We start from the raw sequence: 20,130 nt of genomic DNA on the forward strand, positions 1-20,130 counted from the left end.
TTGTTAAATGCACTTTTTAACTTAATGCCTTGTTTCCACTGCCTGTCCCAGGTATAGCTGAACTGGATGGCCTGGGTGAGGTGTAGCTGGAGGGTGTTTCCACTGCCTGTCCCCAGGTATAGCTGAGCTGGAGGGTGTTTCCACTACCTATCCCCCAGGTATAGCTGAACTGGATGGCCTGGGTGAGGTGTAGCGGGAGGGTGTTTCCACTTCACTGCGATTTACTTTTCAATGTACCAAATAGCTCTAGTTTTAAATATACGGGGTATGTAACTGGCACACTTAAGATGTATTTTGTAATAGCAATGGTAAGAAATAAGGCTGCATTTTTTCCCCCATGGTTAACACGGACTTCACAATTTCCATATAAACTTCCCCCTTGCCATGTAATACGTAGTTCCCCATGCAGATTCCCACTTTTGAAAGTAATGTAAATATACATATTTAGCACTTAAAAATAAATACAACAAATGTTTGCCTTCTTGAAACCTTACCCGTCACACTGCACTGAGGAACCTAGCAGCCAGTTCAGTTTGCTTGCGGTAAATCAGCGGCATCAAAGATCAGAAATATTTCTGCTAAAGAGCACCCTGTCCAGTACAAGGGCAAACTGCACATGTCTGTTCTTACATTTATATTTTTATTTTGTGTATGAATTCACTGATGGTGAAAACAGAATGTTTAGAAAAGGTGAGCATAAATAAATAAATAAAATACAATTTAACATTTACTGTTTTTAAGGAAAGCGTTTAAATATTTAAAGAACATTTGTTGTAGAACTTGAGAAACTTATAAATGTTGAATGCGGTAACGATTTTCTTCTGCTTTATTAAATACTTATTAAAATCGTGAAATCTTGAGATACTAGGTTTTAGACCATGAAATAGGCAATTTTACCGTGAAAAAGCCCTAGTAATATGGATAAATGGCAATAAGGTCTGGATTGTGTCCGAGGTATTGCGATGCACACTGCACATTCCCACAACATGAACTTGATTGGATTTTAAAATGTCTTTAATTGTATATCTTTTTTCACAACTGCTGGGGGGGGGGGGGAAGAGAAGGAATAAAAAAAACGTGAAAATGTGTTTGTTAAATCTCTACCTAGGTTGTGGAAATCTCAAAAAAGCAGAAAATAAAAAAACATACCACAGAAAACTCCATCTAAAAAAGGAGCACATAAATCTGCTACTTAAATCCCACAGAAACACACATTCTTCTTAGACACTGTAGTTAATTTATTTTCAGTTCTTAAGATTCTTATTTTTTATTTTTAAACCATTTTAATTTTTTTTTTTTTTTTCAAACTTGGAATACATTATATGCTACCGCCATAAAAAATGAAAGTCATATTAGCAATTTTATTTTTCCCTCCTTACAGGCTAGCGTTGTACCCCACTAAAGCGGCTCACAATGTAACGTTGTGAATTTAAAAGACAGTTCTGAGAATGAAGCCTCTACTGTGTATTTATCTACTTAAATACTCCCCCATACTTAAAGATCCTTTGGCTCTGGAATTATTACCCTTTTGAAAAAACCAGAGTGTAGATACAAGCAGCAACATGCTTCCTCTGACAGGGGCGGGGAGATAGAGAAGGAGGAGAGAAAAAATAGGGGGTATTTAAGAAAAAAAATATATATAAACACAGTAAGCATAGGGTCATAGAAATGTGGATTTGTTTTCTGCTTGTAGTTTTGTACAGCGTGGCCTGGTTTGTATGGATTGTTCTGGTCCACCGTGGGGTCGAGGTTAACCGTACAGGTCATCGTCGTTGTCCTCGTTGAAGACTGTGCCGCCGGTGCCGCCAGCAGAGCCCTGGCTTGGTCCAGCACCTCCCTGGTTACTGGTGGGGAATCTGGGGAGGAGAAACACAGCCAACTGTAGAATCTGTGATCACTGGCCTAGACCAAACATTTAATAACTGCATTTGATCACACCCAACCAGTAGGAAATTATTGGACTGGAAAGTTTATTGAAAAACATGGATATATTTAAAAAAAAGTCCATAGTTGTGTACAGTGGCTCTCAAAATTATTCACCCCCCCTTGGACTTTTCCACATTTTATTGTGTTACAACATGGAATCAAAATGGATTTAATTAGGAGTTTTTGCCACTGATCAACACAAAAAAGTCCATAATGTCAAAGTGAAAAATAAAATCTACAAATTGTTCTAAATTAATTACAAATACAAAACAGAAAATAATTGATTGCATAATTATTCACCCCCTTGAGTCGATATTTGGTAGAGGCACCTTTGGCAGCAATTACAGCCATGAGTCTATTTGGATAAGTCTCTACCAGCTTTGCACATCTGGACACAATTTTTGCCCATTCTTCTTTGCAAAATTGCTCAAGCTCCGTCAAGTTGGATGGGGACCTTTGGTGAACAGCAATTTTCAACTCTTTCCACATATTCTCAATTGGATTGAGGTCCAGGCTTTGACTGGGCCACTCCAGGACATTGACCTTTATGTTTTTAAGCCACTCCAGTGTGGCTTTGGCTGTATGTTTGGGGTCATTGTCCTGCTGGAAGATGAATCTTCTCCCAAGTCCCAGGTCTCTTGCAGACTTCAGCAGGTTTTCCTCCAGGATTTCACTGTACTTTGCTGCATCCATTTTGCCCTCTATCTTCATGAGCTTTCCAGGCCCTGATGCAGAGAAGCATCCCCACAGCATGATGCTGCCACCACCGTGCTTCACGGTAGGGATGGTGTTCTCAGGATGATGTGCGGTGTTAGGCTTGCGCCAAACATAGCGCTTAGCGCTGAGGCCAAAAAGCTCTATTTTGGTCTCATCAGACCATAGAATCTTCTTCCACTTGGTCTCAGAGTCTCCCACATGCCTTCTGGCAAACTCTAGCTGAGATTTGATGTGAGTTTTTTTCAAATGGCTTTCTTTTTGCCACTCTCCCATAAAGGCCAGTTTTGTGAAGCACCCGGGCTATTGTTGCCGTATGCACAGTGTCTCCCAGCAGACATGGAAGACTAACTATTTTAGAGTTGCCATAGGCCTCTTGGTGGCCTCCCTGACTAGTGCCCTTCTCGCCCGGATACTCAGTTTTTGAGGACGGCTTGTTCTAGACAGATTGACAGTTGTGCCATAATCTCTCCATTTCTTAATAATGGACTTTACGGTGCTCTGGGGGATATTCAATGCCTTGGAAATGTTTTTATATCCTACCCGATTGATGCTTTTGAAGAACCTTATTTATGGTTAAGGTTAACCTTAACCTTAAATGTACTAACCAACTGTGGGACCTCCCAGAGACAGGTGTATTTAACCTGAAATCATGTGAAACAACTTAATTGCACACAGGTGGACTCCATTCAACTAATTATGTGACTTCTAAAGACAATTGGTTGCACCAGAGCTTATTTAGGTGTGTCATAGCAAAGGGGGTGAATACTTATGCAATCAATTATTTTCTGTTTTATATTTGTAATTAATTTAGAACAATGTGTAGATTTTATTTTTCACTTTGACATTATGGACTTTGTGTTGATAAGTGGCAAAAACTCCAAATTCAGTCCATTTTGATTCCATGTTGTAACACAATAAAATGTGGAAAAGTCCAAGGGGGGTGAATACTTTTGAGAGCCACTGTATGTGATTGGAATAAATAAACTACCAAATTACAAATATCCAGGGACATTTAATACAATATAAATGGATATTGCCTAAAGGTTTACAGGATGTAGGAAGATTTCATGAGGATTACTGTAACACCCGTTACTGATCCTTAACTAAAAGTTGTGGCTAGTCAGTCATTCAAATCCCCTTCGATCACAATTTTTTATTTTCATTTTTAGTGCGAGTTCAAGTTGCCCTATCAAAACTTCATTTAAAAAAACAAGGCATTATAAAATACAGACTGGAAAGTTAAAAGTGGTACAAATCGTGCACACAGCAACTGGAGGGGATGTTTGTTTTAGTCCAGTCCTTACTCACCTGAAGCTGCCGAATCCGCGGCTCTGCTGCAAGGTCTGTGCGAACATCTCATACTTGCGGATGTCATTGTCACTGACAGAGCGGCGAGCGAAACGCATGGCCTCCTCGAAATGATCCTTGCGAATCTCAGGAACGGGGTCATCCTCCTCTACCTCCTGTAAGCAAGCAGAGACAACACTGTATAACACAGCAAGGCATGGCAAAAACAAGAGACAATGGCTTCCTCAAATCTGTGAAGAGGAGCAACATTTCAGAGAGAAAACGAAATACTTAGTCGTCTCTGGACTAGTACAGCCAATATTTTAACTCAAATTAAAAAAGTTTCAGTAATAACAACCGTATATTTTTATTACAATTATCTTAGGTATTCAGAAGTCTAAAGTATCGCAAAATAAATCTTCCAGAGAAATACAATGTGAAATAATTATGTGAAATAGTTATTGCTAGTCAATGAATAGTCAGGGGAAATAACCCTGGTACACTGTAAATAGTCAAAATTACAAAGCAAACCAAAAGGGCTTGCCAGTTTGTAGGCTTGTGGCGCTCCTTTACGCCACAGGTAATGCTATTCCAGTCTGTGAAACCTGCTGAACGCTCACCATGGCAGAAGGGTTGGTCTGCCTCTCGCGTTCCCGCCGGATCTCATTCTCAATAGACTCTCGGATGGCTAGCTTGCAGGCGCGCTGGCAGATCTCTGTCAAGTCAGCTCCAGAGAAGCCATTGGTCATCTTGGCCAGGAAATCGACATCTACATCCTAAAGAGAGTGCAAGATAAAAGCACCATATCAGATATTTATTGGGTGGGTGGGTGGGTGGGGGGGGGCGACACAACCTAAATATACCTCAAAAGGTATACATTTTCAGATCAGAACATGTTTAACTGTAGAAATGTGAGGAAACAAAGTAGAAAAGGTTTACTTTTTGGATCAAATGTACAACGGAGGCCATACAGCAATTCAAACATTGACAAATTCAGGTCCCTTCAGCAGATGAAGTTTGACGTGGTCATTAAACAAGGCAACTTTGCAAAATCTATTACCTAGCAGGTAACAGTTGATGCTGTGTGTGGAAAAACAAGAGCGTGCCTTGCCTTGGAAATAGGAGACTTCCTGAGGTTGGCCTTGAGGATGGAAATACGGGACTTCTCGTCAGGCAGGGGGATGTAGATGAGCTGGTCCAGTCGGCCGGGTCGCAGGATGGCCGGGTCGATGATGTCAGGTCTGTTGGTGGCCCCAATGATGAAGACGTTCTTCTTGCTGGACATGCCGTCCATCTCCGTCAGGATCTGGTTGATGACTCTGTCTGCCGCTCCACCACCATCCCCAACATTCCCACCGCGAGCCTTAGCAATGGAATCCAGCTCGTCGAAGAACAAGACACAGGGGGCAGCTTGACGGGCCTGCAGAGGAGAGGGATTGTTTTAACAAGAGCAAAATTAATTCATTTAAAACAATTATAAAAGCCAGCACCTTTTAGCTGGAGGGGTATTTATTTTTAAATACCTATGTAAATGCCCAAGCTACATAAAATGTAATTATTTTAAGTAAACTTTTTGATACATGCATCCGAATAAAAATCTGCACCATAATTTGGGTGTGGGGGACACCAAACAATGGGCCACATAATAGGACTACCATTCTGGATCTGCTTTTATATTAACTACTTAACATGGACCACCTTCTGAACAGCACAGTATACACAAATAAAGTGATATTGTGGTCTTCAAAGATTAAGGGGTGCAGTGATTTCACCAATACCCCTCCCTCCATCCCTTATACTTTTCCTTTGGGAGACCCACAGGCCCTCCTCCCAGGTTCTTTACCTTGTCGAAGATCTCACGCACGTTGGCCTCAGACTCTCCGAACCACATGGTAAGCAGCTCAGGCCCCTTGATGGAGATGAAGTTGGCCTGGCACTCGTTGGCAATGGCTTTGGCCAGTAGAGTCTTACCACAACCAGGAGGCCCGTAGAACAGCACGCCTTTGGAGGGGGTCATACCAAACTTCAGGAACTTCTCTGGATGCTCCACTGGGTACTAGAGAAAACGAATTACATTCCTTTCAGTTCATCTTTAGTATACACAGAACCAACACTTAATAAATGTTTTTATTACTACTATCCATTTCCCATTGGCTCTCTTTGCTATTCATCAGCATCCATTAATGTTAATGGATGTCTCTTACCTGTACAAGCTCCTGCAGCTCTCTCTTGACATCCTCCAGACCACCAATATCTTCCCATGAGATATTTGGCACCTCCACCACAGTCTCACGCAGGGCTGATGGGTTGCTCTGGCTCAGAGCCCACTGAAAATAGAAAGATAGAGATATCAAGAAGGGTTTAAACCAACCAGCTAGGCCATTATACTTTAACCCTTTGCAGTCCTATTTCGGACCAGGTCCGACATTACAATTTTCCCTTTCTGGTCTGATTTGACATCAAAAAGACGTCAAGTACAGGTCTCTAGTCATTTTTTCTCCGGAAAAAGCCGAGAAAAACCTTTCAATGGCCGAATGAGACCGATAGGAGCCGAAAAAAGAAAAGGGGCGGATCTGAGCAATATACAGTGCCTTGCGAAAGTATTCGGCCCCCTTGAACTTTGCGACCTTTTGCCACATTTCAGGCTTCAAACATAAAGATATGAAACTAATTTTTTGTGAAGAATCAACAACAAGTGGGACACAATCATGAAGTGGAATGAAATTTATTGGATATTTCAAACTTTAACAAATAAAAAACTGAAAAATTGGGCGTGCAAAATTATTCAGCCCCTTTACTTTCAGTGCAGCAAACTCTCTCCAGAAGTTCAGTGAGGATCTCTGAATGATCCAATGTTGACCTAAATGACTAATGATGATAAATAGAATCCACCTGTGTGTAATCAAGTCTCCGTATAAATGCACCTGCACTGTGATAGTCTCAGAGGTCCGTTTAAAGCGCAGAGAGCATCATGAAGAACAAGGAACACACCAGGCAGGTCCGAGATACTGTTGTGGAGAAGTTTAAAGCCGGATTTGGATACAAAAAGATTTCCCAAGCTTTAAACATCCCAAGGAGCACTGTGCAAGCGATAATATTGAAATGGAAGGAGTATCAGACCACTGCAAATCTACCAAGACCTGGCCGTCCCTCTAAACTTTCAGCTCATACAAGGAGAAGACTGATCAGAGATGCAGCCAAGAGGCCCATGATCACTCTGGATGAACTGCAGAGATCTACAGCTGAGGTGGGAGACTCTGTCCATAGGACAACAATCAGTCGTATACTGCACAAATCTGGCCTTTATGGAAGAGTGGCAAGAAGAAAGCCATTTCTTAAAGATATCCATAAAAAGTGTCGTTTACAGTTTGCCACAAGCCACCTGGGAGACACACCAAACATGTGGAAGAAGGTGCTCTGGTCAGATGAAACCAAAATCGAACTTTTTGGCAACAATGCAAAACGTTATGTTTGGCGTAAAAGCAACACAGCTCATCACCCTGAACACACCATCCCCACTGTCAAACATGGTGGTGGCAGCATCATGGTTTGGGCCTGCTTTTCTTCAGCAGGGACAGGGAAGATGGTTAAAATTGATGGAAAGATGGATGGAGCCAAATACAGGACCATTCTGGAAGAAAACCTGATGGAGTCTGCAAAAGACCTGAGACTGGGACGGAGATTTGTCTTCCAACAAGACAATGATCCAAAACATAAAGCAAAATCTACAATGGAATGGTTCACAAATAAACATATCCAGGTGTTAGAATGGCCAAGTCAAAGTCCAGACCTGAATCCAATCGAGAATCTGTGGAAAGAACTGAAAACTGCTGTTCACAAATGCTCTCCATCCAACCTCACTGAGCTCGAGCTGTTTTGCAAGGAGGAATGGGCAAAAATTTCAGTCTCTCGATGTGCAAAACTGATAGAGACATACCCCAAGCGACTTACAGCTGTAATCGCAGCAAAAGGTGGCGCTACAAAGTATTAACTTAAGGGGGCTGAATAATTTTGCACGCCCAATTTTTCAGTTTTTTATTTGTTAAAAAAGTTTGAAATATCCAATAAATTTTGTTCCACTTCATGATTGTGTCCCACTTGTTGTTGATTCTTCACAAAAAATTACAGTTTTATATCTTTATGTTTGAAGCCTGAAATGTGGCAAAAGGTCGCAAAGTTCAAGGGGGCCGAATACTTTCGCAAGGCACTGTACATAGTCCCTGCATTGGAGATAAGACAAAAAAAACAACACACAGTGGTTTGCAGAAGTATTCACCCCCGACCAATAATGTCACATTTTGTTGAATTACAAATAATGTGTGCACAGTTTTTCAAACAAACTTGAGCTGTAGTGGTTAAACTGAACAGTTCTATGAGGAGGTTAAATGTCAGCAAAACTTGCAAAGAAAATGTACAAAATGAAATTTACTGGTTGCATAAGTATTCAGCCCCTTAAGTCTTGGTAGAAGCACCTTTTGCAGCAATTACTGCTATGTCTTTTTGGATAGGTTTTTACTAGCTTTGCACAGTAGGATGGTGAGATTTTTGCCCATTCTTCATGGGAAAATTGCTCCAGTTCTGATAAGTTTGTTGGGGATGGTCAATGAACTGCAATCTTAAAGTCTCACCATAAATTTTCGATTGGATTCAAGTCAGGACTTTGACTGGGCCACTCAAGAACATTAATTCTCTTCTTGTTCAACCACTCCAGTGTGGCTTTGGCTTTGTGCTTCGGGTCATTGTCCTGCTGAAATGTGAATTTCCTCCCCAGTTTCAGAGTCTTGGCTGACTCAAACTGGTTTTCCTCAAGGATTTTGCCTGTACTTTGCACCATCCATTCTCCCCTCTATCCTGACAAGCTTCCCAGTCCCTGCTGAAGAGAAGCATCCCCATAACATGATGCTGCCACCACCATGCTTGACAGTTGGGATGGTGTTGACTGGGTGATGTTCAGTGTTGGGCTTGCGCCAGATGTAAAGCTTGGAATTTAGATTGAAAGGTTTGACCACAAAACCTTTTTCCACATCTGCAGTATCATCTACATGCTTTTCGCAAACTCTATACATACTTTAAGATGAGGCTTTTTGAGTAATGGCTTCTTTCTTGCTACCCGTCCATACAGGCCAGCTTTGTGTAGGGACCGGCTTATTGATGATGAGTGAACACTGTCTCCCATCTCAGACACAGAACTTTGCAGTTCTCTCAAGGTCATTGTTGGCTTCAGAATGACATCCCGAACCAGTTTCCTGCATGCTTGGCTGCTCAGTTTGGGAGGGTGACCTGATCTGAGTAGTGTCTGGGAGGTATGATGCATCTTCCACTTTTTAATGATGGACTTCACTGTGCTGAGAGGAATAATCAGTGCCTTTGAAATTTTCTTGTACCCTTCTCCTGCTCTGTGCCTCTCTACCACTTTATCCCTGACTTGTTTCGAAAGCTCCTTGGTGTTCATGGTTGCTTTGTTGGATCACTATGTGGGTTGCAGCTTGACAGTCTTTATATACCTGAGGGAAATTATCTACAAGTTAAACCACTTTGAGAACACACAGGCTGAAGCCATTTCACTAATTTTGTGACCTTTCAAACAAATCATTTGCACCCGAGCTGATTTAGGGCTGCAGTAGCAAAGGAGTTGAATACTTATGCTTATACTCTAATTTGAAAGCGTCGTGGAGTACGCTCAGGTGCCAACAAAATGTGAGAACTTTGCAGGGGGGAGAATACTTCTGCAAACCACTGTTGCTGCTTCCGTACCCAGCGCTCAAAGAATATCAGACATCTGCCAAGCTTTTTGAGATGTTATAGTAATAAAATAATAATCGTATTATTGAGGAGTTTGGTGATAAAACGAGTGATCAGGAGATGATGTATCAGTATGCATGACTATGAAGAGGTGTGATAAATACAGCAAACAAGGGGTGGGGCAGGGTTGGAGATGCAGTACCGAGTGTCCTGTTGATATGCAGTGCCTTTTAAACCTGTTTTACTTTGAATAATTACTTTTAAACAGCGTGTGTAAAATAAACAGCGCGTGTGAAAATAAAACACCACACAACACACAAATTCTTAACCACTATTCCAGATCCAATCTGTTTAGGCTCCCAACTCCATCCATAAGCTACCATCTCTCTATCATCAGTACTACACCCTAGCAGACCCCAGCAGGAACCAATTTCAGACCAGATTCAGGGATTCAAATGGGGAAAGGTGTTTAATTATATATATATATATATATATATATATATATATATATATATATATATATATATATATATATATATCCACCAATTTGTTACACTGCATTTCATTATTCTTATTTATATATTATAAAAGGTCAGAGTGGCTTTTTTATACAGGAGACAGACTGAAACCCCTTGCACCCTTACCCTGAAGTCATCCATGGTGACTGCCAGCGAGTTCATGACCTCGGCATCAATGGTCTCATCTTCCAGGTCGATGAGGTCCATCTTCTTCCTGATGGCCTGCAGAGCAGCCTCTGAGCAGAGAGCAGCCAGATCGGCACCCACATGACCATGGGTCTCATTAGCAACCTGCAGACACACACCAAGGAACATTAATACAGGCCAACCACTTCCACCGTAAGTGCAAGGAAAACAACTTTCAGTGAGGCAAAGTTCCATTTTGGCATTAGTTCTGTAATTACTACATCTGAAATTTATGATATTGTAGTTTTAAATGCAAAAAAAACCCAAAACACTGGGTTCCTAGCACAGCCACTCAGCTCAACTCAAGAAATGATCAACCACATTTAAGTTTAGTTACCTTTTCGTTGGATGCAAGCGACTGTAAAGTTGTGTAAACATACTCAATCACAATAGGAGACGTAACATATTTCTAGTGCCATTTGAACTTAACCTTACCAGACAAGTAAACAAACTATAATGCCACATCAACTTAAATATAAAACATCTCTCCTACCTGTTCAAGGTCAACATCGTCAGCCAGTTTCATGTTCTTTGTGTGAATCTGCAGGATTTCCAGTCGTCCTGTGGCATCAGGAATACCGATATCCACCTCTCTGTCAAAGCGACCTTTAGGGGGAGGGGAGGGTGGAAAATGGTTTGATCAATCTGGATAGAGTATCTTTACACCCTGTATTAGGACATTGAGCCTGGACTGACACAGAAGTCCCTTTTCTATTAGTTCAGTACGGAAATGTTGGGGCAGTTAATGATCGAAAGGGAAAGTCTTACCAAATCGCCTGAGGGCTGGGTCAATGCTGTTTGGCCTGTTGGTAGCTGCCATGACAATGACGTGTGCCCTCTGCTTCAGACCGTCCATCAGAGTCAACAGCTGAGACACAATGCGCCTCTCCACCTCTCCATGAGTCTACAGGACAGAGCAACAGGAAGCAGTCAGCAAAACACCGAAAACCAGCCCCTGAATTACTCATCTACCACAGCATGCAAGAACCACTGCTCCGATCCCAATATACACCACCAAATGCATTTTTACTGGACGACTCCCTTACTCAAACATGAAAATATAACTGTAGAATACTGTTTATATGGGGGGAAAAGACAACCAAGTGAAAATATGGCAGCTGTAATACACGTCAGAGGGTCAAGAACCCCATATTTGTCCAAGATATATGGAAGGAGATATGGCTGGAGGTTACAACATGGCAAAAAAAACAAAAACATTTTTATTTGACTGCTATAAGACTATCAAGAGAATCGTAGAATACAGCTGTATACAAAAGGAAGGCACCATCTCCAAGTGTGTGGCCTCTTGCATTTAAGCTCTAACCAGCAAAGCACAACTAGATACTGCAAAGCACCCACCTTCTCTCTCTTTGGTGCAATGGCATCCAGCTCATCAATGAAGATGATGGCTGGGGCGTTCTTCTCTGCTTCTTCAAATGCTTTTCTCAGGTTGCTCTCGGACTCTCCAGCTAGTTTGCTCATAATTTCAGGACCTGCAGAAACACAAGCATTAGGGGAAGATCTTTATGTACACCCATCAGGCCCTCATACAGCAAGCTAATCAGGGCCAGCAACTCCAATCTCTGAACCCCTTCCCAAATCCAAAGACCACAGAAAAACTTCCCTGCCCCAAATCTTGCATACTACATTGTAAAGCCTGCAGATTACACCTTTTAAAAAACACATTCACAAATTGCTGTGCAGTGCTACTGTATTCATATAATCAATCATAGCATTATATAATGTTACCATTGCATTGCCATGATCAGAACCCTACCATTAATGAGGAAGAAGAAAGCTCCAGTCTCATTAGCCACAGCTCGAGCAATCAGGGTCTTGCCAGTACCAGGGGGTCCATACAACAGAATACCACGAGGAGGCTGCGCACAAAGGAGAAGACAGACCTTTAATAAATGGCCTGAAACCTCAGGGGCATAGCAAAGAAACACTGCAATTGGGTCAATGGGACATGTAGACCACTTACTCACAGGCTCAAATTTCAGCCACATTAAACAAATATTGATGAGACAAAAAAATTAAAAAAATTATATTGCTCTCAAGGTTGCCTTTTTAACGCAGTGGGCAATAGTTTTCCACTACAAGGTGAAAACTGCAGTATGCATTTTAGATTTTATATATTTTTTATGAATCTTATGAGGTCACTGGGTATTAGTGTTTTGACAATTTACTCCCGAGTGACATCATTGATTTCTGACCGGTGGGTTTATGGGCAATAGCACAATTTTACTTTTGGCGACATGTGACATTGCATTAGCCAACTGGGTTGTGCGTTTCAAATCTAAGGGTTTAATCAGAATACACACAGATCAGTTTCATCTAAAATGGCAGACTGACAAATAATTTGAGAGATCTCCTAACCTCCTCCTGGGGAGGACCTACCTTGACTCCAATAGCCTTGAAAAGTGCAGGATGTCTGAGAGGGAGCTCCACCATTTCCTTAATCTGGGCCAGCTGTTTCCTCACTCCTCCAATGTCATCGTACCCAACTTCATTGAGAGACTCCTCCTCATCCTGCGGAGAGAAAGCACACCAGTGAGCGCTGTGCTACATTAAAGACAGAGTGCGCCGGTGAGCTGCGACTCCTGCCAAAGCAGCCATGCACTAATAAACTGGGCAGTGTGGGGCCAAGGCATTGGGGTTAATACAACTGCTGTCTGGAGAGTGCTATGGGATCTGCAGCATTTTAGATTATCCATCTGATCCAAAAAATACACTCAATGACAAGATTCCCCAATAAATATTCTTTATAATATGAATGTATTTCATACCAGCGTCTGTTCCTTACCTCTCTCTTAATGGGCTCTCCCTCACAGTGAATCACTGTGTCAGGAGCCACTATACAGTATGGGCTGGGGTCTGTCTCCACCACCTTGAATTCCACAGCTCGCATTCCTCCTCGTACCAGGAAAATATCTCCTACAAAGACAAAAGCAAGCAATTCAGCTGATCAACCAGCACAATACATATCCTGTGCCTACCATAATAGTACTGGAATAATACCATTTACACCAAGCTTCTCTCGCATAGCAACATACATTTCCAAAGTCATTTCTCAATTAAACTGCAGGATCCACCCTCTATAACTTGGATTACATCTTAAAAAAACAAACAGACAAAAACACCACAGGCAGCTCTGTGCCTTGCAGTAATCATAAGGACAGTGGCTTCACACTGTTGATCATCATGCAGTTTAACATTTGAGTTTCTGCAATGTAAATATGTATGGTTTAAACTGCACTCCAGATTTGTTTCATTTGGATTTCAGGTTAGAACTTTTACACCACCATCCCAGTAAACTAGAATTCCTTCTTTGAGCTGTCCATTGGAGATTACATTTGTACCCCAGTGTGACGGAAATATACTGAGTTCTGGTTGTAAATCTCCCTCCCGACCTGTGAGGGCACTAAGTAAAGGAAAGGGAAAGGGAAAGGCTTTGGACGGGTTGGCCTGACAGTTCATTTCCTGGGTCAGAAAGTCAGTCAGCCTGGAAGTAGGCAAGACTCTGTTGCAGGAACGTATTGACCCGGAAGGTAAACGAGGTAGCAGCTGCAGGCAATAGTCAGCTGTAATCGTTTACCAAGGGGTCATGCATGATCGCATACAGGGGCCGGAGAATTGTAAATCTTTTCCTTCGCTTGGGTTTGAGAGATACGAGCAACCGAAAGGACCAGGAGATTTCCCACAGTAAAAAGAAAGAGTTTATGAGTGTTTTGTTTGTTTGTCTGTTTAGTAACTGTGTGTTTTGTTATATAGCACTAGACGGCTAAACACGAAACTGGAGCTGTCGCCAAGGGCTGCACAAAACCGGATCAACACTGCACTACAGTCACGATTAACATTGTTATCAGCACTTGTTTCACCACTATAGCACGTATTATATTGTACTTCACCACAAGCACTGTGAGCACTCACTTTGGACCTGTGATCATGTTTGTGTCTAATTGTGTGTGTTTAGTACTGTGCTTATTGTTTACGGGACTGCAACCCTTTTCATTTCTGTGCAATACACATTGTTTTACCAGCTCATTATTATTTGCTGGCTGGTCATCAGACCATTGAATTTACAATCATTAAAACAACTATTTCACCCGTACTTTGTTGTCTGTTTGTTCTTGGGATTACTGCATCCGCACCACACCTGCTATACACCTGCTATTAATTACCACTTTGCCACACCCAGATCCAAATACGACAATAAAGCAACTCAATGAAATGTACATTGTTCAATTTGCAGCACAGTATGTTTGTGAAGATTATTTTTGCATGTTATTATAAATATTAGTATTATTCATAAAGCAGTCCATCAGCAAATCTAAGATTAAAGCAAAGGGAGCATTGTGATCTAAAGGCGCTCTTTCTGCACTAAGAGCAGCCACTCTGGTTCCAACAGGCAAGTATTTACCTTTCCTGATGGGCCTGTATGCTTCCAGGAAGTATGGCTTGAGATAAACCTCGAAGATGTTACCAGTGATCCCCTCCACAGTGTCGTCAATGGGGAGGACATGGATACGTTTACCATACTTCACATCGGGGCATGGCTGGATGCTGGAAACGAGGAAGAAAAGGCTTATACATCAGAAGAAAAAAACAAACACAATCTGACTAAACTAACACAAACTCATACAAAAAAAATTCAGCTCATTATCTTAAGTAATAGTCAGAAAACTGAGTATTTGTTTTTCAGCAAAAACATGAATTCATGTGGAATTCATATCGCTGTAATTAAATTTGAGGGACCACTGCCTTTTCTGTGGCACAAGCACGATTTGTAGCCACTGTGAATATATCTACAGCCACAACTGAATACAAAATATCTACAGGATAACTGCGCCTGCATGGACTGATTCCAGGTGTGTATCCGACACCTGCAGTGCTGGACCTGTCCTACCTGATGACATCCCCCAGCCGCACCCTCAGGTTATTGCGGACGACCCTGTTCATGCGCACTTTCTCATCGGAGCAGGTATCATCGGAGAGGACGATGCACACACTCTCACGCCTCTTCTTCCCCTTCAGCAGCACCGTGTCTCCCCTGAACAGCTGCAGCTCATCCATTTTTGCCTAAAACATGAAATAAACGTTTTACATCTATATGAACTATACCTTCGGCAAAATAACTTTGATTTGCCTCTTTGTCTTACTCAAGCTGGATAGGAAGAAACCTTCGCCTCACTAAATTATACTAAAATGCACATCACTCAGCCTGTTGTAGCCTAGATTTCAGTTACAGGCGGGCTAAATGTGTACACACCAACATCTGATAAAATATGGTGTTTAACAACTTCCTTTTAATAGTTTAACCTCTAGGTATGGTAAATGTGTCCCAAATAAGCATGCAGCAAATTTGCTAGAAATAACACATTCCTACTATATTATATCCTAGGAAGTTAAATAAAATAGTACATCACCTCATCCCTAAATCATGAAGTAATGAAGATCACATTTTAGAGTCAACACCCACAGAGTTCAGGTTTTTTTCATGGGAAGCTTTTACAAATACCCTGTATCCATCGGTTCATGTTTATCACTATTTTATCAAAACAAAGCAATACTAATATCCGAATACCTGAGAAAGCGAAACCACGCTGTTATCCTCATTGATAGACTCATCCACAATCAGCCTGTTAGGCCTGCTCTTCTGTTTTAAAATCGCAGTGGAAAGATCGTCACTTTTGGAACTGGGAAGAAAAGACAAAATGCATGTTTATTTCACAATATTAAAAGCACAAACCACTTGTAACATACAGGTGACAGAATGTCAATTGTTTGACTGTTCTTAGGTTCCAAGTATATAAGATCTTATTAAAATACTAAGTAGAATTTAGAAGAAAAAAAAAAAGAAATACTAATTTAACTGCATCAAAGTTGAAATAGAGCAAGTCAGGTCACAAGATCAAGTGACCTGCCTCCAAGTCTGGGCAAAATTCAAATGATCTACTGCAATTCAAATAATCATGTCGGACATTAGGGTTTTCCTACAAATATAAACTGCTTGTTTTGATAGTCAAAAGCTGCTGAAGCCAACTGTGACTTGCTGGACATCAGGCTGATGGACCCAGGTCCCAGCATGACAGTATGTTGCCTTTTCAAACACACATTCTTTCTGAATACTGAGGATCCCCTTTTCAATATTGTGGAAGTACAACAGGGTTCAAATACATTGCATCTTCTTGTCAAAATCAGAGCTGCCTTCACACACATTGAACATAACATAAGAAAGGTTACAAACGAGAGGCCATTTGGCCCATCTTGCTCGTTTGGTTGTTGGTAGATTATTGATCCCAGAATCTCATCAAGCAGCTTCTTGAAGGATCCCAGGGTGTTGGCTTCAACAACATTACTGGGAAGTTGGTTCCAGACTCCCACAATTCTCTGTGTAAACAAGTGTCTCCTATAAGTGTTCTGAATGCCCCTTTATCTAATTTCCATTTGTGACACCTGGTCCTTGTTTCTTTTTTCAGGTCGAAAAATTCCCCTGGGTACATTGTCAATACCTTTTAGAATTTTGAATGCTTGAATCAGAGCTGCCTATCACGCATACTGAACAAATCCAGAGCTGCCTATTCACACCTATTGAACAGCTGTTCTCTTGATTATTAACTAAACACTCAGCAGCACATTACTCTATTCAAACGGCAAAGGTTGAGCCAATACGGCTGTTTTTCCAAGATGCAGAAACATATTCAATATTGGGAAGCTTTTATGAGAGGTCTATAAAAATAAATCCAATTACGTCAGTAACTTTAAAATATGAAACACCCCAAGGTTAAAGGGATTAGGTCATTCTGTCACTGGCTCAACAAGTCACTGATCAGAAGCAATGCAATTTACAACCTCAGCAGGAAGGTGTTTAGCCCAACCCAAAACAAAGACTATGGAAAATCCCTTCCCAGTGAATACTGTTACAGTAGAAAACAAACCTAGTGTAAAGGTCAGCTCAATGCAAGGGGTGTACTGTCAGCAAGCATAATACAACTATTTCGTTAGGGTTTGTTTTTAACGCCACAGTTATTTTACTAAAATGTATAATGTTAATTATTTTTATTTTATTAGAACATTTTTATATTCACACACTCTACCTCCCAGTCCATCTGTATTTAGAATTAAACACTTGTTAGAACTGAATTTAATACATATGTGCGCAGGGGTTTATATCAAATTGTGGGGCAGTTTGTGATCCTATTTAAATAATGAATCTTCATGGGATGCAGCATCTGAACTGCTCGACAGATGCTCGAGTGTTGCAACCATCACATACTAGTCTACTGCAGATGACTGAGGCAGCTTGTGTGTCACCTGCGCCGTCCACAAGCAGGAAATGAAGTACCTATTAAACAAAATAACCTACATCAAGCATCCTGCAACACACATGGCACAGAATAAAATACAAATAACTGAATCGCCACTGAGCCAGAGAAAGAATCGTTTTAGTTTATAATTGTGTTCTCTGGAATCACCCAACCTCGTTATGGTTAAAGGAGGTGGAGTTCGAGACTGTTGTGTGTTTGCAAAGTCATGGCGCAAGGCCTATGATGAATGCGAAGTTTACCTCCTATCCCTTTTCATCACCATTCCCGTTTTAAAATAAACACTCACTTCTTATCTGCATATATATGCACGTAAACAAAACAGAAATAAAGCTACATCTGAAACCGTGGCATTCAGATGTGTGAATATTATGGTCCACGGCCATCTTTTGTTCTTTTATAACAGCGCTAGTAAATGTCAGCTTTACCACATCAAAACACACACCTCGACCCTTCTCTCTATCTGTAATATGTTGATTGAAACTTCATATGTCAAATAAACATGTATGCAATTTATGTTAGTGTCTTCCAGAAAAAATAACTTGCCTACTGGTTGAATTAAAATATTAATTCTCGTCTACATCATAGGCCTACTTTGGAAATCTACAGAATAAGGAATATCCGGGAGAATAATTACAATTGTTACGAAGTGTTAAGTGTTTAAATTTAAAAGAGGACGCCTGGACTGAGGAACCAGGCCTGATGACAATGCAGAGCAAAAAATACCAGAAACCGAAAGCGCAACACAGTGCACGAAAAAACACATTTCCAGCACAGGAAAAACACGTATACATAACAATCACTAATACGTCGTTTATCAAAAATCCACTGCAGATTAATAAAAACAACCATCGATGACAAAGAATATGCTCTAAATAATAACCCATTAAAGCCAGCCAAAACAAATGAAAATTAAAAAAAAATAACCGGATAATAAAAGCCGTCATTCTCTGCTCTGAACTGTAACAATGCTTTATTGCCAAGACATGGGTATGTTCCTTTACGATCAAGGCAGGAAATGTATGCACAAAAGTTTTGACTACCACTACAACTACTATTATCGGGTCTTTCACATACAAAGGGATTATTGCTAATGTCTGTCGGTTAACATTACTCTCCAGTCATGTTTTGCCAGTTCATGGTGCCGGTAGGCCCAAGCCTCGTCATGCCGTTAGCACGGCTTTAATGACAGTCACACACACACACAATCCGCATTGCATTCAAAATCAATGGGGATTATATTCAATACCGTTGTCACAGTGTTACTAACTCAGGAATCCATAAATAAAAAGTAAACACACGCTGTGTAAAATGATACAGGTCTATTACAAAAAAAACAACTTTTAAATAATATGTTGGACTTTAAACAATAATGACGTTAAAAACGTTTTTTTTTTTTCTCTACTCCTCCTCCCGTACACCGAGGTAAAATCTCCTCATCGACGATGATTCCTTAAAATTCATTTTAAGAAACTAAGAATAACCTGCCCTTAAATACACACGACTCTGTGTCGTTTATTTGTACTTACTCTCCCCCTGACGCCATTGTTGCTCCTCTGAATAATTATACAAATACGACGTATATCTTGATATTTCTTTATAAATTGTTACTCTGCCTCCTCCTGTTACTGTCCTCTCTTCCTCTCAAACTGAATCCACAGCCGTTCTGCTCGCTCACATATCAAAGATGCGAAGAAACTACACCGAGCAATCAGAAAAAAAATGTTTTTTTTTTCTGCCTAGCAACCGACAAACGATTGGCTCGCTGGTTAAATAACCAAAAGAAAAAAAAAGTATCTGCCAATCAGAAAAAATACACTGTCACTTATTTCTACATAGTAACCAGGCTCTCGTTGGAAATTTAACAAAAGCAGCCAATCCTGAACAAAACCAAGATTGCAGATTATTTTTCTACCAAGTAACAGTAACAGTATTGGTTAGATTATTTCCAGACCGACCTATCAGTTTCTGTCAGAAAGTGTTGCAGAGGACGCCCCCAAAGCGACATGTCTTTTTTTGATTGGTTGCACAAGCTGTCACTTTATACATGCTATGTATTTTTTTCTGTGGGGATTGAGCAATATTACCTCTACCTTGATCTTTCTACAGTATTGTGCACACGATATCCCAGTCAAATTCCTGGAATAAATTGGTGGTTTTTAGCAGCTCCTAAATGCCAGCCCACCATAACAAATCCACTCTCATCCAATCAGTTGTGGTCAGTACATAGGGATTCCACATGTGGTTAGATGAGGTGACAGTATGGCTCCAGATTCCCTGAGCCATTTGTTTTGTGGTTTAACTGAATGCATTCAGGTACATTTTCACCTGTCTCTTTACTTCTGAGGGATTTAAATTTCTCAGGAAGGGGCTTGAAATCTGGTTTCAGAGACCAGGAGGCATAAGTTCTAGCAACCTTGCTGTGT

The 20,130-nt window shown here is 40.9% G+C and overlaps 1 protein-coding gene across 2 annotated transcripts; it reads right to left on the minus strand.

Moving 5' to 3' along the window:
• Nucleotides 1-1,214: 1,214 nt before the first annotated feature.
• LOC117403761 (transitional endoplasmic reticulum ATPase) lies at nt 1,215-19,407 on the minus strand. 2 transcript variants are annotated; one of them, XM_058997781.1, is made up of 17 exons: nt 19,234-19,407; nt 15,964-16,075; nt 15,286-15,458; nt 14,800-14,942; nt 13,183-13,313; nt 12,777-12,908; nt 12,154-12,256; nt 11,736-11,869; nt 11,145-11,280; nt 10,870-10,982; nt 10,317-10,481; nt 6,135-6,257; nt 5,774-5,986; nt 5,042-5,350; nt 4,551-4,706; nt 3,952-4,103; nt 1,215-1,856 (listed from the first exon to the last, which is right to left on the minus strand). In XM_058997781.1, exons 1-17 carry the CDS (start codon nt 19,248-19,250, stop codon nt 1,751-1,753), a joined length of 2,418 nt encoding a protein of 805 aa, XP_058853764.1. In that variant the 5' UTR covers nt 19,251-19,407; the 3' UTR covers nt 1,215-1,750. The 2 variants fall into 2 exon arrangements, with proteins under 2 accessions (XP_058853764.1, XP_058853761.1); XM_058997778.1 differs by having other exon boundaries at nt 3,952-4,106; nt 19,234-19,405.
• Nucleotides 19,408-20,130: the final 723 nt, after the last annotated feature.

The sequence above is a fragment of the Acipenser ruthenus genome, chromosome 1, assembly GCF_902713425.1.
Source record: "Acipenser ruthenus chromosome 1, fAciRut3.2 maternal haplotype, whole genome shotgun sequence".
NCBI lineage: Eukaryota > Metazoa > Chordata > Actinopteri > Acipenseriformes > Acipenseridae > Acipenser > Acipenser ruthenus.

What these genes read in the sequence shown, in the direction of transcription:
- LOC117403761 (XM_058997778.1), bottom strand. An exon ending in CGGCTGGGGGATGTCATCAG is followed by an intron (nt 14,943 to 15,285) that starts GTAGGACAGGTC and finishes CCTCGTTTCCAG; the next exon opens with CATCCAGCCATGCCCCGATG. An exon ending in AGCTGCAGGAGCTTGTACAG is followed by an intron (nt 5,987 to 6,134) that starts GTAAGAGACATC and finishes CGTTTTCTCTAG; the next exon opens with TACCCAGTGGAGCATCCAGA.